At 33.2% G+C, this 17,305-nt stretch overlaps 2 protein-coding genes and 2 long non-coding RNA genes across 10 annotated transcripts; 3 read left to right on the forward strand and 1 right to left on the reverse strand.

Annotated features, from left to right (window-relative positions):
• Positions 1-923: 923 nt before the first annotated feature.
• On the forward strand, positions 924-2,713 carry LOC9301679. 6 transcript variants are annotated; one of them, XR_002332326.1, is made up of 6 exons: positions 924-1,212; positions 1,351-1,409; positions 1,565-1,668; positions 2,043-2,111; positions 2,224-2,329; positions 2,423-2,713. XR_002332326.1 is itself a non-coding variant. In XM_021027043.1 (4 exons), the coding sequence occupies exons 1-4, from the start codon at positions 1,724-1,726 to the stop codon at positions 2,534-2,536; spliced, it is 393 nt and encodes a 130-aa protein (XP_020882702.1). In that variant the 5' UTR covers positions 1,676-1,723; the 3' UTR covers positions 2,537-2,713. The 6 variants fall into 6 exon arrangements, 2 of the variants coding, with proteins under 2 accessions (XP_020882702.1, XP_002863863.1); XR_002332325.1 differs by lacking the exon at positions 2,224-2,329 and having other exon boundaries at positions 928-1,212; XR_002332328.1 differs by lacking the exons at positions 1,351-1,409; positions 2,224-2,329 and having other exon boundaries at positions 927-1,212.
• Positions 2,714-3,292: 579 nt separating this feature from the next.
• LOC110225761 lies at positions 3,293-4,802 on the reverse strand (the record flags this gene model as incomplete). Its single annotated transcript, XM_021015732.1, has 2 exons — positions 3,293-3,307; positions 3,849-4,802. Coding segments are annotated over 2 exons (969 nt in total), but the record flags the coding sequence as incomplete, so codon positions are not given.
• Positions 4,803-5,618: 816 nt separating this feature from the next.
• On the forward strand, positions 5,619-11,192 carry LOC9299940. The gene is made up of 18 exons (XR_002332335.1): positions 5,619-6,219; positions 6,320-6,444; positions 6,524-6,595; positions 6,695-6,783; positions 6,902-7,080; positions 7,209-7,265; positions 7,356-7,738; positions 7,908-8,027; positions 8,125-8,229; positions 8,305-8,525; positions 8,618-8,866; positions 9,135-9,196; positions 9,510-9,569; positions 9,665-9,753; positions 9,899-9,974; positions 10,372-10,472; positions 10,575-10,803; positions 10,928-11,192. It is a non-coding gene; the product is annotated as an uncharacterized LOC9299940 (long non-coding RNA).
• Positions 11,193-12,304: 1,112 nt separating this feature from the next.
• On the forward strand, positions 12,305-13,765 carry LOC110228861. Of its 2 annotated transcripts, none has more exons than XR_002332336.1 (3): positions 12,305-12,569; positions 12,657-12,704; positions 13,289-13,765. It is a non-coding gene; the product is annotated as an uncharacterized LOC110228861 (long non-coding RNA). The 2 variants fall into 2 exon arrangements; XR_002332338.1 differs by having other exon boundaries at positions 12,305-12,384.
• The last annotated feature ends 3,540 nt before the right edge of the window (positions 13,766-17,305 follow it).

Below are 17,305 nucleotides of genomic sequence, written 5' to 3' on the forward strand. Positions count from 1 at the left end.
CGAGTTTGAATCAATATTTATAAAATTTTAAAATATCATTAACATGCTGCTTTAACACAGATCAAATCCTCAGTTTATTAAAATATAAATGTCTTAGAAAATGATACAATTTGTAAACTTTTATATAGTAAATAATCATTAAATTTTAAAATCACTACTTTTAGAAAACAAATCACGGGACGAGTTAAGAAATTACGGAACGGGTTAAAAAATTACGGGACGAGTTATATTTCGGAACGAGTTTATATGACGGACGGGTTTGAATCAATATTAATAAAATTTTAAAATATCATTAACATGCCGCTTTAATACGGGTTAAATCCTCAGTTTATTAACAATTGTCCCGTGGACTCGTGGTATACCGTTATTTAATAAAAACTATATACTATAAAATATTTAGGAGATACAATTTGCAAAAATTTATATATACTAACTTTAAAAAATAAATCATCCCGCGGTACACCGCGGATTAAAATCTAGTAATATGTTAAAAAGAAGGATCATATATAGATAATATTACAATTCAATCTCTTATACTATCGTACACCTAACTATTATCATAGTCTACGCGGAAATCGGCTATTTCATACCCAATCTATACAGTAATGTTCAATTCATACATCACTACAAAAAATATGAGCATTGATAGCACATTACGATAGCGCATTTTTCGCATCTGCTATTAAAGATGGTACTCGAATTTTGGTAACTATATTATAGCATTTCAGAAACGCTAAGCCCTATAATAACAGAGCCGAAACTAAAATCACTTATGACTGCTAAATATTTAACAAAAATTTGCCCAGAGCACCAACACTTAGCCAAAAAAATAAGAAAACGCTCAAATTAAAATCAAACCCTAATTTCTATATATCTTCTCTATCCTCTTTCTCTCCTTTACCTCTCCGCTATCTTCCTCGATTCTTCCTTTCTTCCTAGATTATTCATTTCTCCTCAGCTCTCCTTTACCTCGTCACTCTCTCCATATGATTATACACCCCTGGATCTATTGGATTCTATCAATTTCATCCCCAAATTCCTCTTCTTCTTAAATTCTATAAATGAATCATTTTCCATCTTCGTCGCTTGCCTCAGATACCCTAAACCATAGCTTTCAATTTCGTTGGCTTGAAGCCCCAAACCATCTTCGACGCTCGGTTCTTCAATTGTGTCAGCCTCCTCCCTCTTTATCCTTCTCTTTTGCATCCGCAGGTACGATTTTGTTAGGGTTCAATAGATTTATGAGCACTTGGGTTAGATTTTGTTAGGGTTCAGTTGATCGATTTGGGTTAGATTAAAATCTTATAAGCTTTTGGCCGAAAAACTGATGATGCTTTTCATGCCCTCCAGGTGTTCGACGAATTGCCTCATTATTGGCTTGCTTGTTACTTAACATTGTTTGGTGTTCTGTAAGCTTATTCCTATTAGATTTACATATCTCATTTGATATTAGTATTACTAGAACAGTTTTGTGAATAAAAATCTCATTGTTGTGAATAAAAATTAGAGTTTTGAACTGTTTTGTGTTGATTTTGGTTTGTGGTGTTGCTGTTGAAACTTGCAGGTCCTTAAGATTCTACCTTCCAAGTCATTAACACGTATAAGAGTAGAGAAGAGGTATAGTTTATCTTTGGTGGGTGCTTAAGATTCGAATCAGTTGGTCTCCAGGTACGATTATGAACTCATATTCTCTTTAAATTAATAGTATCACTGAAACAGTGAAATGGTTGTCGATGATCAAGTTTGTTGTCAGTTAGCTAATGGGTCTAACGGGTTCTCTTTTCTTTTGGATATTTTTGTTGGAGTGTGGCTTGTGTGTTTGGAATGGGCGTTGGTTTTACTTATTCGTTTTGCTTCTTGCATACTAATTAGTACTCACATGGAAGTATTCTTGATGAAAGTAAGATAAATCACCTAGGTGTAAGTGAATTTTAGGGCACAGAAACATGCTACTTTACTTCATCTATTTTCTTTGTAAAAACATCCATTGTATCAAAACGAGTAATTTAACTTGTTTGTTGACTACTGAAATATTTTTGCAGCTTAAAACACATGAAGATGCGATAACTAACATCAAAAATGAGCTTGCAGTTGTGGAGCTTAAAGTTCAGGTCTTTATTTCTTATCTAGGTTCAGATTTGTGTATGCACAATCATGTTACCATCTTGCAATGAACATCAAATCATATGTTCTTGTCTGAGATTACGTGGAGCATGTGATCAGAGAAACTGGAGCAGATCTGGTATCAATCATAGTGTTAGTATACTTGGGGACTAGCTTCTTCTTAAGTTTTATATACATATCTAGAGACGTGCATTTTGGAATGCAGGTGCTTAACTAGCTGAATTGTTTTGCTTTCTTGGACAGACTATTGAAAAGTCATCTCTAATTTACTTTAGTATTGTTTTTTTGAACTGAATAGGTTGGTGGATGCCAATACATAATGTTTCCAGGGAGATATATTTACACTAAAAGACTGAAAGATGCAAAGAGACTGAAGTCAAGCTTACGATGGGTATGGCCATGGGAGGAATGAAGGTAAACTGATGTACGAAGTGCAAGTTGCTATCTTAGCTTAAGAAGTTTGTCTAATGTTAGTTTATTTTGTGTAAGACTTGGTGGCACTTACGATGTTAGTATAAGACTTGGTATGATGTTATGTAAAACTTGTTTTGGTTAATTTGATATTAATGTTATGTATTTTGATGATTTATGTAATATATAAATAGTATATAAATCCAATTTAAAAAATTATGCAAAATAGGATTCAATTATAAATTTATATAAATCAAATTAATATATTCGTATAGCGAAACAAAAATGCTACAACATAATATAAAACAGCACAAAACATGTGTTACAAGAAAGTATATTAAAGCATTTGGTTAATGCTATAATAAAACGACTTACAATAGCATACTAAAAAAATGTTATCGTATGTGGGGCACCTACTATAACAGGGGCATAAAATAGCATTTATGAAAACGCTATAAATGACATATTATAGCACTTCTGTCGTGTTAAAAATGTGCATTTTTCTTGTAGTGCATGAAAGTTTATTATGTGCCAATACATACCCAATCTTTTAAAATTTTCAAATTTTATATCCAAACTTATCAAATTATGCGAAATCACATAACTTTTGTCTTTACTGCCGACGTGGATGCCACGTCGTTGATGACGTTGATGATATGGTTGCCACGTCTTTCATGACGTCGTTGTCACGTCATCACCATTTTAAACAAAAATAAAAATTATTTTTTTTTCTCTTTATGTTTTTTGTCCATCACTATCATCCAACGGAATTCTGAAAAAAATATATATTTAATGTAAGAATTTAAAATCTTCTTTTCAAGACTTATAACTAATATTTGAACCGAAACTAATATTTAAACCGAGTTTCTAAACTCAAAATTCGCAATTCTTTTTCTAAAAATCTTCAAATCTAGAAGATATATTGTAAGGGTTTATGTTTTATACTAAAAGTGATTTGAAGATTTTTAGAAGAATTGCAAATTTTTAAATTTTTACATCAAATATATAATTTTTTTCATAGTTCCGTTGGATGATAGTGATGGAAAAAAATGAGAAGAAAAAAAAAAATTATTTTTGTTTAAAATGATGATGATGTGGCAACGACGTCATGAAGGATGTGACAACCACGACATCAACGTCATAAACGACGTGGCATCCAAGTCAGCAATAGAGACAAGAGATGTGTGATTTCGCACAATTTGATAAGTTTGGGTATGAAATTTAAAAATTTTAATAGATTGGGTATGTATTGACACATAGTAAATTTTCATGTATGAATTGAACACTAATATATAGGTTGGGTATGAAATGACCGAGTTTCCTAGTCTATGAAAGCCACACTTGTAGCATCCTGGTCGATTAATACCATTCAAAGCCACTTCCCATTTCTTTTTATTGAACTCAAAATGTAGTCGAAGCTTCACATACCTGAAATCTCCCAGTACAAACTCGATATGAGTAGTCGGACCAGAGCTTCCGCAAGTGTAAAATATTATCTTTTGATCCATTTCTCTCTCACATATCTCGCACCAATAACTACCGGCGATGTCCTTGTCTCCATCGTAGCATAGTTTAAGAGGATGTCTATCGTATTTATACCTTACCTTAGGTGGTAAAGTAGCACACTTAAAATCCAAAACAAAATCGCAATCTATACAAGTCAAAACATAATCCGACTCTTGCTTGCAAGTCACACATACCTTGCTATCTAGTGAAGTCTGGAACAAAGGATGCGGGTGACATTCGTAGAAAAATGGTTCGAATATTGAACCGCATCGTACATCTAATTTGATATTGCAACATTCATACCTGAAACCACTACAGAGTCGGTGACAAGCAGAGCATAAGAAAACTCCACGAAGCATCGGAAAATCCATGACTATGTTGTCATCAGGGTATAGAGTAAGTTGATGATTTTGTAGTACATGTTGCTTCTTTCGAGGAAGGTTAGCACACGTTTCGTGGAGAATGAAATCATCACATTGCATACAACTATAGAATGTGTTAGAGTAGACCGGACGCACGCATGCTCTGAAACGCATATATTCATCATGTATATCGGTAGGACCATCCTCAAGTCTTAGATCATGCTCTCGATGGCTAAAGTGATTTATTACTCCATCACTCACAATCCTATATGGTTCTTCACATTCTTCGTTTTCTTCAGGCTCATCCTCAAGTTCTCGTCCATCCCACACATCCCTCCTTGTTGCACATCTAGAATGAACTGCATAATCCAAACAAATCGAGTAATAATAAGCCCCATATATATATTATATGTGAGTTAATAAAAGGTGAAAAAGTAGATGTCGAGAGACAACGAGTTTATCATAGAAGATGACGAAAAAATTGGTAGTTAAAAGTGTGTAAAAATAAATTTCTAAAACTTAGAAAGATAATGCACAAGACTAAAGTAAAATCTTTGAGATCTCATTCATTGTGTGAAACGAATGAGTTCTTAGAAAAATACATGAAATACATTATTAAACAGATTATTAGATTCAAAGTTGGACTTTACCGTTTGGTCATGTAATCATGTAATCGAGAATTATCTTATTGCTCGCTGCACTTGCTTTGATGGGTAAAACAAGTTCGCTAAATCTGTTTTAGCAACATGGTATTATAGATCTACCTTTAGACTAAATAATGTTCATGAAACTCGGTATATTCACATTTTATATAGAATGATGTTATGTTCGATCAACATTTTATCATAAATAATATCTACAATTAGGTCAACAATCGATAATTAACGTCAAAACTTTTAAAGAAATGTCTTCATGGAATATGAATACGAAATAAACTTTTAGAGATAAGATAAATGATCATTAGATGGTCTTCAATGCCGTTTATTCTTTTCGCGAATTTTTTAAGTGATCTTTGTTACCACATGATATATATCAAACCATTTATTTGTCAAGGAAACATTATCGCCGACAATATATATGTTGTATATCGTTTATTATATTTATGCTCAAATATTTATTTTTTAAATTTTAATGATTATATTTTATGCTAAAAAGTTTATATTAATAAAAGAAATTTTAAATCAAAATTCCGCGCAACGCACGCGGGTACAAAATCTAGTCTTAAGAAGTAGGGGACTAATTGGGTTAATTGAGGTCACATGTTAGACCAAGCCGAACCAATCTAAAATCGTTTATAAGATGATCATGGTTAGTCTTAACCAAAAAATGTCACGCCTTTACTAAACCAAAATTTTAAAATCTTGGTTTAGGTCTTTCGCAGCTAACAATTATGACGTGTACAACGCTGGAATTTAATTATTTATTTTCTAAAACGGATATTTTTGTCTTGTGATCTTCCTTTTCAAAATTTGGATCTTCTATATAACAGAAGCAAATAGCCGTTTGAGGAAGAAAAACGTAAACAATCTCTCTCTCTCCCTCTCTCTAATAACTTCCCTTTTTTTGAAACCCCAAATTCTCCTATTACGTACCGGTGCTTTTTCCCGGCGGCTTTGCTTGGGCCACCGACGATCAAACACTAGAAAGGACGTTCTCGTTTCTAAAGTGAGTCACACGAGTGATCAAACTCCCAGATTTAGGGTTCCGTCGAGGCAATTCCAATCATTCTGATTCCAAGATTGACATGTTTACTTGATTCGATTATCGTTACTCTGTCTCTCGCTCTTTGTTAATCTTACCTAATTTATCTCAATTGGTACGTTAATATTCCTGTTTTCGTGAACCCAGAGGTAGATCGATTTTGTTATTTCATCGATACCATCTCTCTGATAGTTTTGTGATTTTGGTTTTGACAGATCGCGAGAATTAGAAGATCAAGGGGATTATGATTCGGGATCTTCAAGGACAATAAATCTTTAATGGGATGATATCGAAGAGATGATCGGGAAAGAGTTTGATGGCCGTAGCTTCCCCGTGAATGGTTTTGTGATGCTTTTTTTTTGGTTTAGATTTGTTCATGTGTCTCCGGTTTAATTCTTGTTCTTATGCTGATGTTACAGATTGTTTCATGTTCTATGATTAGTTGTTGGCCAGTCACCAAAACCGTCTTGATTTGCTACGTTACTTGACTGGTAATACCACTCACTAATCCAATTTCTTAATCTGATATGTGGAGACATTGCTGTCTTATTTCGTGAGTTTAACGTAGTCTTGTATGCTTCCTATTGTAGAGAAATAAGTGTTATTTGGGTCTCAATAGCCAACCTCCTAGTTAATATGAAGGAGAGATCATTGCTTCAGTAATGAAAATTGATGGAGGGTAAGTTTATCTACTCTAGAATGCTGACAGTTCCACTTGATGTTATTGTGTTGTGTTAAACGTGATATAATCTTCTTATTAACTGAGTCTCGTTTTGATGTTGAACATGGAATTGAAGAGTGCTACAAGACATTTGATCTCCATTTTAAGTGGCTTCTTCAGTATTGGATCAGTCCATACTTTTGCAAATGGTTTGAAGTATCGAAATATGTGCAGGTATGCTTATTATAATCATTCCTCACATATCTTGGATTGCGGCAAAGTTTCCTAAGAAATGTGTCATACTTTGCATTTCAGGTTAGTATCATATGAGGAAACTGCTACTTTTAGTTTCAGAATGTTGTATTATGATGTCAGTTTTATTTTTCTTTTTCTTACAGAATTAGTTCTTAGCTCATTTGGCTGATTTTTTCTATCATTTGCAGGCAATAATGAACAAGTTGCAGATATAAAGACACGAGTCTGCTATGAACTGTCCTCTGGTTTGTTAACTTTTCTTTGACTAATTTCATATTAATCTGATCACAATGGTGATTCTTGATTTATGGATACTGTCAATTCTATTGTTGTAGATGGTTTCGACAGTTGATGAGTTGGTGTCCCACTTTTGAAACCCAAGGTTTTGAATATTTCTCTACTTCAAAATTTCCAGCTCTGATTTCCCTGTTTTTACTTAAGTTATTTTCATTATGACAAGGTGATATTTCTGTTCATTCGACAAGATTTGATAGATTTTTGTAAGGATATTACAGTTGCCACCATAAATCTTACAATCAAACTTTTGGGTGCTTTACATCAGTTTGTTGGTTCAGGTCGCTAAGAATTCCTTTAAGCTGCTTCTGCTTATTCTAACTTGTTTTGTTAGAAGAACATATGTTTGCAGACTACAAAAGGTTTCGTAGTGAAGTCAAACCTGCACTACTAAGACGCTGAATATGAGAAAAATCTTTTAAAGGTACATTTGTGTGGATTGTCTTAATTTTTGGATTTCTTGGTTTTCTTGCTCTACTTATATTCTGTTCATCAGTAGCAAGATTACCCCTAATCTTTTTAATATTCTGTTCATTCGGGGACTGCGGTTCCAAAAATAGTTGTTAAGACGTATGTTGCAAATCTTCTTAAAGGCTTTGAGATTACTATTGGTGTTAAAGTAGCCATGGGATCAACTGTCAAGAAGGCGAGCAAGGTTGATTACTATTGGTGTTAAAGTAGCCATGGGATCAACTGTCAAGAAGGCGAGCAAGGTTGGTGATACATGTCACGCATTAAAAAATATATTTTACTCTGTACAGTATTACAGCCTCCAACTGTTACCAAATATTTTGAGTAATCTACTTCAAGGAATTCTATCAACCAATGTTCCAAAATGTCTCCCAGAAGCACATGAGAGACTGCACCTTGGTTTCTCTTGATTGGTGGCTTGGTATTGTGCAAATTGACAAAACGGTTGGTGATATCTTCCTTATCATCTTGTTTATATAATTACAGCAACTAACCGTCTTTTGTATTCTGTTAATGCAGAATCCGAGACTGGATGATGAAGGGGATTCTGACTCGTGATCTTCAACGACAATAACTCCATGGGATGCTATCAAAGAGATGATCAGGAAAGAGCTTGATGACCGTAGCTTCACCGTGAACGAAGCCAGTCAATAGAAAGAGACGGTAGAGTTTAATCACGTGGAGCCAAAAATGACGGATCTATATGGAATGAAAGTTTATAATAACTTGAAGATGTCAAGGTACATATTAATATACTTATAAATGGTTATGTATTTTGACTCATCCTTCTTACAGTTGTGGTGTTAATATCTTGTTCTTATTTTCAATTTAGCCTACCGAGATGGGTCTTAAGATTGAAAGCAGTTGGTTCTCTAGTAAAACCAGATACTAGGGCTCTTTGTATGGAAAGAAAAACTTGAAGGTATTTGTTAGCTTGGTTAGTTTTTTTGAATTCTATTGTCGTACAGCAAATTTGGCTTTGTAAGAGGAGATACAAGGTCTAGAAGAACTAGACAAGTAAGTCGAAATCTTGGTCTGGTTGTTGTGTGGAGTTCCTGGTTGGGATGAGAAATATATGCAGGTATTCCATCTAAAATCTTCTTATATATATTTTTGGAATCCGTCCCCCTCCCCCAAGTCATTGAAATCATCACTCACATATATTGGAAATGGACTGTGGTAAAATTTCCTAAGAAATGTGTCATACTTTGCATTACAGGTTAGTATCATATAAGGAAAAAGCTACCTTCAATTAAAAAATGTGTCATATTCTGACGTCAGTTCGATTGTGTTTTCTCTTACAGAATTAGTTCTTAGCTCCCTTGGCTGAGTTTTTCTATCATTTGCAGGCACTGCTATGAAGTGCCCTAGTATCTACGAAGCTGTTGGTCATGGATTTGTTTTCAAGAGGGTATGTGCTGGTTCAGTAACTTGTCTTTAGCTTTCATATTAATCTGATCACAATGATGATTCATGGCTTTGTTTGTAACTTTTAAAAAAACATGAAAGAGCTCAAAAATCCCAAGGTTCATAGTGATTCATGGCTTGTTACGTATTGTTTTGGCAAGAATCCCAAAATGACAAAAACTTAAGGTTTTGAATTTTTCCCTACTTAGAACTTTGCAGCCCAGGTTTCCCTATTTATGAAACTGCAGTTCAGTATCTAAGTTGTTTTCATTACGACAAAGAGCTTTTTATGTCCATTTGACTAGATTTTTGTACAGCTCCCACCAGAAATGTTACCGTCAAACTTTTGGGTGCTTTACACAAGTTTGTTGGTTCAGGTGGCTAAGAATTCCTTAAGTTGTTTATGCTTTGGCTAACTTGTTTTGTTAGAAAAACATATCTTAATAACTGAATTAAAATTTTTTGTTTGCAGACTTCAGAGGGTTTCTTAATGATGTCAAACCTACACTACTAAGTGGACTTGACGCCGAATATGAGAAGAACAAAAAAATCTCTTTTAAGGTACATTTGTGTGGGTTGTCTTAATTTATGGATATCTTGTGTTTCAAATCAAAGAATTTTTCTTTTGTTGTCTAAACCAAACAATTCTTTAGCGGAAATTTATTTTAAGCTTTAGAATTGAAACTGAGTCTTTCCAAATTTGTAGATGCGTTTGGAGTTAACTGAAGCTGTAAATAAAATTCTGGAAGAGGCGAGTAAACGTATCCAGCCAACTGGAACTGGTATGAAGTGAGGATATTTTATATAATTCTCTGTGATTTTAGAATTTTTAATCCAAAATTAGTCATGAATATTTATTGTTATCTCTACCTTTTTTGTCTAGACTGTTGTGTAGTAATGATGTTTTTCTGAGATCTTGAGAGTCAGTTGACAAGAACAAATCTTAACTTGTTCTATTCATGGATAGAACACAAATATCTGTACATTAAGATTGAAAAGAATATCAAAGATATCCAAGGCTTGAAAAAGTAAAACCATGATTTGTTCGAAGTACCTCTCCATCATGTGGTTATCTGATTAACATGTTCTCTCCTCTTCGTTTCTTTTTTTTCTGTTCATACAAACGATGTTTTTTCCAGAACCATTAAAAGCTTTGACGTTTGGAAATGTGTTTCAAAGATTTAGAATGTGACCAAGAAGGTTGGGACTGGGAAACCGAGTGGAGGAAAAAACAAGTGGATCTGTATGAAATGAAAGTTGAACCACCTGAAGATATCTAGGTACGTATAAATACATTATACACTTTGGTTATGTATTTTGACTATAAATCCTTCTTTCAGACCTTTTTGGTGTTAATATCTTATTCATCTTTTCATTTTTAGCATGCGGAAATGGGTCTTAAAGCGATTGAAACAGTAGGTTCTCTTGTAAAACCAGAAAATGGAGCTCTCTTCATCACTGGTGCTTATCTCTTTCTATATCTCATTTTTCGTTTTACTTGAGAGGTTAGTTCATTTTAAGTGGTTATTCATCAAGTCATTGGAATCATTACTCACATATCTTGGACTGCGGCTAAGTTTCCTATGAAATGTGATGTACTTTCCATTACAGGTTAGTATCATACGACGAAAAAGCTACCTTTAGTTGATGAATGCTCTATTCTAACGTCAGTTCTATTTTTTTCTTACACAATTTGTTCTTAGCTTATTTGGCCGTGTTTTTCTATCATTCATAGGCACTAATGAACAAGTTGTAGATATAAAGACACGATCCTCTGCTATGAAGTGGCCTACTGCATTCTACGAATCATTTGGTCCTAAATTTGATATCAAGAAGTTCCGTGTTGGTTCGGTAACTTTTCATTGACTTTCATATTAGTAAGATCACAATGATGATTCATGGCTTTTGTTTGTAGCTTTTAAAAAACATGAAGGAGCACAAGAATCCCAAGGTTCTTAGTGAAGGCTTGTTATGGATGGTTTCAGCAGTTGATGACTGTGGTGCCTCACTTTTGAATTTTAAAGTTTTGAAGTTTTTTCTACTTAGAAATTTCCAGCTCCTGATTTCCCTGATTATTAAACTGCAGTGCAATATCGAAGAAAAGAGCTTTTTCTGTCCATTTGACAAGCCTTGATAGATTTTAGTAAGGATGTTACAGCTCCCACCAGAAATGTTACAATCAAAATTTTGGGGTGCTTTACACAAGTTTGTTTGTTCAGGTGACTAAGAATTCCTTTAAGATGCTTCTGCTTTGTCTAACTTGTTTTATCTTTAATAATTGAATTAAACTGTGATATTTCTGTTTGCAGACTTTAAAGGGGTTTTTTAATGATGTCAGACCTACACTACTAAGTGCACTTGACGTATGAAAAAGAAAGAAAAAAAAAACCCTTTTGAGGTACATTTGTGTGGATTGTCTTAAGTTTTGTATTTCTTGCTCTACTTATATTATGTTCATCAGTAGAAATATTACCCCTAATATTCTTAAGGGCTACAGATCAAAAGAGAGTTGTTCAAACGTCAATTTTGTATCTTCTTGGTGATACATGTCAAGCACTGAAAATATATGTTACTCTGTACATTATTACTTCCTACCTGTACCAAATACTTGAGTAATCCAATCTATATGATGTTCCAAAGTGTCTCCAAGAAACAAATGAGAGAATGCACCTTGGCTGCTCTTGATTCGTGGCTTGGTACTGTACATCTTGACAAAACGGTTGGTGATAATCTTCCTTAATTATCTTCTACTTGTTATTATAATTACAGCAACTTACAAACTTTCTTATTCTGTTAATGCCGATTCCGAGACTGGAAGATCAAGGGGATTCCTTTCGTGATCTTCAACGACAAGAAATCCTCAATGGGATGTTATCGAAGGATGATCCGGAAAGAGCTTGATGAATGTCGCTTCACCGTGAAGGAAGCTAAGTCAAGAGAGAGCGACAGTGTAGGAGGACGTGGTGGCTTGTAATCAAAGATAAAAAAAAATTCTGCTGCCGTGTTTTCGGTTTAGATTTGTTTAACATCACTTTGTCTCCGGTTTGATTCTTGTTCTTGTTGTGATGATTTACTTTTTTGATGTTACAGGTCGTTCAAGTCTACTTTGCTTGAAGAAATGAGACAGACAAAAAGGGAAAATTTTAATTTTTGAGACGGCAGATTACTTGTTGGGGTGTCACTAAAGTTGCGGTAAGTAGTGTTAGATGCCCCTTGATTTGCCTGTTACTCAACTTAGCTTATTTCTGGGGTAATGCCAGTCACTAATACAATTTCTTAATCTGCTATTCGGAGACATTGCTGTCTTATTTCTTAATCTTAATCTGGTAAGCCGTGGTTGGAGTTTACGCACAGGGACGTCGAGACGGGGTTGATAGGTTATCAATCTTGAGTTGTCAATCTTTGTATCTATATCTGATCTTAACATATGTTAGTTTCTCATGTGCTCTGTTTTTGTTTTGCAGGTTTTATGTGTGCAGAGAAAGAAAGTAAAATGGACAGAGAGATATACGGTAAGCATGGATTACTCAGAGCTCTATGTTGTTTATGTACATTTTCACGATAAAAAATATTTAGTTTGACTTGAACTGATTATCTCATATATATTCTCCGTTTGATTGAATTTTCTGACGAAAAACTGATTTAGAGGCATATATGTATGTGACGGTATAATTTTCTTCGTTTGTTTTCTTTAGGATACAGTTTAGAAGCCCTTTAGATGATTGATTTTTTTTTAAGCTTCTTTAAGAAGTTTATGTTGTTGAGCTAACATATAACTCTATTCATGTTGTTTTAGATAGTACGAAGCATAGGTTTAGGCTTCTATTCTGGACTGAGATTATTTTGCATTTTCTCATTGAAGGTTGTTACTTACATTTGAAAAACCAGTATGAAGAAAAAGCTTATTTCATTTGTGGATGATAGGTATGAAGAAAGTTTGTTTCATGTGTGAATGATAGGTAATATATATAGATTATATAAGGTTCTTGTATATTGATAACAAATGAGAGGATGACTGCTTTAGGAGAAGATAAATTTTTTAGCGGAAATTTATTTTAAGCTTTAGAATTGAAACTGAGTCTTTCCAAATTTGTAGATGCGTTTGGAGTTAACTGAAGCTGTAAATAAAATTCTGGAAGAGGCGAGTAAACGTATCCAGCCAACTGGAACTGGTATGAAGTGAGGATATTTTATATAATTCTCTGTGATTTTAGAATTTTTAATCCAAAAATAGTCATGAATATATATTGTTATCTCTACCTTTTTTGTCTAGACTGTTGGGTAGTAATGATGTTTTTTCTGAGATCTTGAGAGTCAGTTGACAAGAAACGGCTTAACTGGTTCTTATCTCTTTCTATATCTCATTTTTCGTTTTACTTGAGAGGTTAGTTCATTTTAAGTGATTATTCTTCAATTTTCACTACACAAGTCATTGAAATCATTACTCACATATCTTGGACTGCGGCAAAATTTCCTAAGAAATGTGTTGTACTTTGCATTACATGTTAGTATCATACGACGAAATAGCTACCTTTAGGTCATTAATGCTCTATTCTAACGTCAATTCTTTTTTTTTTTTCTTACAGAATTTGTTCTTAAATTATTTGGTTGAGTTTTTCTATCATTTCTAGGCACTAATGAACACGTCGTAGATATAAAGAAACGATCCTCTGCTATGAGTGGCCTACTGCATTCTACGAATCATTTGGTCTTGGATTTGATAACAAGAGGTTATGTGTTGGTTCGTTAACTTTTCTTTGACTTTCATATTAATAATATCAAAATGATGATTCATGGCTTTTCTTTGTAGCTTTTAAAAAGCATGAAAGAGCACAATAATCCCAAGGTTCTTAGTGAAGGCTTGTTATGTATTGGTTACGGTAGTTGATGACTTTGGTGCCACACTTTTCAAACTTAAGGTTTTGAAATTTTCGCAACTTAGAAATTTCCAGCTCCTTATTTCCCTGTTTATTAAACTTCAGTGTAGTATCAAAGTTATTTTTCTGTCCATTTGATAAGCTTTGATATATATTTGTAAGGATGTTACAGCTACCACCAGACATGCTACAATCAAACTTTTGGGTGCTTTACACAAGATTGTTGGTTCAAGTGACTTACAATTATTTTTAGCGACGTTTGCTCTGTCTAAGTTGTTTTGTTTGAAGAACATATCTTAATGAGTGAATTAAACGGTGTTATTTCTGTTTGCAGACTTCAATGGGTTTCGTAATGATGTCAGACCTGCACTACTAAGTGACTTGAAGCCGAATATAAGAAAGAAAGAAAAAAAAAACTTTTTGAAGTACATTTTTGTGGATTCTCTTAACTTACTCTACTTATATCATCAGTAGCAAGATTACCCCTAATTTTCTGAAGGACTACAGCTCAAAAGAGAGTTGTTCAAACGTCAATTTCAAATCTTCTTAAGGCTTTGAGAGTCCTGATTGAAAGGTGATGTACAATTCTTATTGGGAGAACCGGAGAACGACCGAGATCGACGGTCGAGATGATCGTCCAAGATTATGGAAATCATGAAGATCGAGAAGGATCTAGAAGTTATCATATCTTAAGTTTAGGAAGTTTAACATTATCTCTAAATATATTATTTACATTTATATTTATCTTAGATTAGGCAATCTATCTCTATATAAGAGAATGTATTTTGTACCATAATTCTAATGAGAGTCTATTATAATTCTTCCTAAACACTTTTGTGTTCTTTACTCTCATCAATTTATCAATTCTTTTGCGGAAATTTATTTTAAGCTTTAGAGTTGAAATGAGTCTTTTCAGAGTTTTGTAGATGAGTTTGGAGTCAGCTGAAGTTGTAACTAAAATTCTAGAAGAGACTAATAAATCCAACCAACTATAACTTCTATGAATTCATGATTTTTTTCTATAATTCCCTTGTTATTTTAGATATTTCATTCCAAAATTAGTCAAGAATATTTACTGTTATCTATACCATTTTTGTCTACGATTCTTGGATAGTAACAAAAATCATGTAATGCAGACATTGATGACTAACATTGGTGTTGCAGTATCCATGGGACCAGCTGGTGAGATGGCGAGCAAGTTTGGTGATACATGTCAAGCATTGAAAATATATTTACTTTGAACAGTATTGCTTCCTACCAGTACTACCAAATACTTGAGTACTCTAGTTCAGGAAATTCTATTTACCTGATGTTCTAAAATGTCTCCAAGAAACACATGAGATAATGCACCTTGGCTGCTCTTGATTCCTGGCTTGAATTATTCATCTTGACAAAACGGTTGTTGATAAACTTCCTAATCTTCTTCTTGTCAATATATTCACATCAACTTACACTCTTTTTTATTCTTTTAATATATATTCCTTACAATGGTAGCCTCAGCAGATGGGAAAATAGGAGTAGAAGGACGTAATGATCCTTTCGATTGGTTAACATACAGATTGTTGGATTTAGTGACTTTTGGATGATATACATGAATCATCTAAAATTGTTTTATACTACCTTATCATCAGCCTTAGGAACATATTCGTGTAAGTGGTGAAGCAAAAGTCTTTTTAATCATTGATCCATTCATAGAATATCTAGATTATATTTAATTTGTATCAGTTTTATTTTTTACATTCTAATCTGACATGTATTCTCTATTTCAAATATTTTATAGGTAATGTTGTGAACATATGCCAAATCAAGAGATTTAATCATATTGAATGTCAAGACAACAATCACCAAGGTACAATGGTTTCTATATATATTTTAACATATGCCAAATCAAGAGATTTAATCATATTGAATGTCAAGACAACAATCACCAAGGTACAATGGTTTCTATATATATTTTAACTCCGAACGTATGACCAAAGTAATTGTTCTTATTATTTTCGGTTCTTCTTATGTTTTTGTTTGTTAACTGAAAGAGTATGTTTATGTTCTTATCATGTTTCCAGCTAAATTTTCTGTTAAACTATTGTGGGTTGGCGTTGTTTAGAGATTATGCATTTATGCTATTTCTATCTTTTTTATGTTTTTCTTTTGTTTTATTTCAGAGTTATACTTATCACAAGAAGTGAGAGACAATTCAGATGCATCGATGCTACATATATAGAAAGGAAAACGGCCCATGAATCTCACTAACAAGCGTTACAAGCATAATTGGAATCCAACGTGAAAGAAGTATTTGTAATGAAACTGATCTTGCTGACGAGATCTTATGCGGAGGGAGAGTATTCCAGTTACATAGTGGAAAAAACGATCTTACTGTTTTTTAATTTTGGTCATAAGATTCAATAATTTGGATTCGTAATTGTTCCTCATCTTAGAGAAAGAGTGTAAAGTGTATTTGCATTTAAATTGAAACTGATAAAAAATCCTGAGCAATATTTTTTCCTTCTTATTCAATCGTATTAAGTATTAACATTTTGGATATTTTTAATAAATCACTTTTTTTTGGTGATCAGAAAAAAAGAAAGAAATCTCTATTAATTATATATACATGTATCATTTTTGTGTCAATATTTCGTACCCATAATGATAATACTATTAGTGCGGAGAGCAGAAATAACCAGAAGCGGTGTTTAAAAAAAGGCCTTAAAAAAAACTAGTTTGACCCAAAATTTAGGTTTAATTACTAGAATAACTCATAAAATTTAAAGGTTAATCTAGTTATTTTTATGACCAAAATACTCTTTTTGGCTTTGTTAGGAAAAAAATAAAAGTCAAAATTACCCTCAATTTTTTTTAAAAACGTTGGTGAAATTTTTTGGAAAAAACAATCTACTTAATTGGCTATGACAGATTTTCTGCGCCAGATTTGTTTCCTCCCACCGACTTTTCTGAATATGGTTACGACAGATTTTTAATTTGTAGCATATTTATTCCACACGACAGACTTATATTATGATGACACCACAAACTTTCGTAATTTTACAGATTTATTAAAATGTGTAACAGATATATGTTTTCAATGGCGTCAAACTTATATTTTTTTGATAAAAATCTGTCATAATGTAGCAGAGTTGTTAATAAAAAAGAAATAACTAGTTTGACTTATTAGTGATAACAGATTTATTTTAGGTTATGACAGTTTTTGTTTTTTTAAACAAAAATCTGGAGAGTGATAG

Source organism: Arabidopsis lyrata (genome assembly GCF_000004255.2).
Source record: "Arabidopsis lyrata subsp. lyrata unplaced genomic scaffold ARALYscaffold_8, whole genome shotgun sequence".
NCBI lineage: Eukaryota > Viridiplantae > Streptophyta > Magnoliopsida > Brassicales > Brassicaceae > Arabidopsis > Arabidopsis lyrata.

Bases quoted from the DNA above. Each gene is read 5' to 3' on its own strand.
- LOC9301679 (XM_021027043.1), top strand. From the start codon at position 1,724: ATGGTTGTCGATGATCAAGTTTGTTGTCAGTTAGCTAATGGGTCTAAC. The intron at 2,112-2,223 runs GTCTTTATTTCT...GCATGTGATCAG, and splicing joins TTGTGGAGCTTAAAGTTCAG to AGAAACTGGAGCAGATCTGG. The intron at 2,257-2,422 runs GTTAGTATACTT...TGAACTGAATAG, and splicing joins GATCTGGTATCAATCATAGT to GTTGGTGGATGCCAATACAT.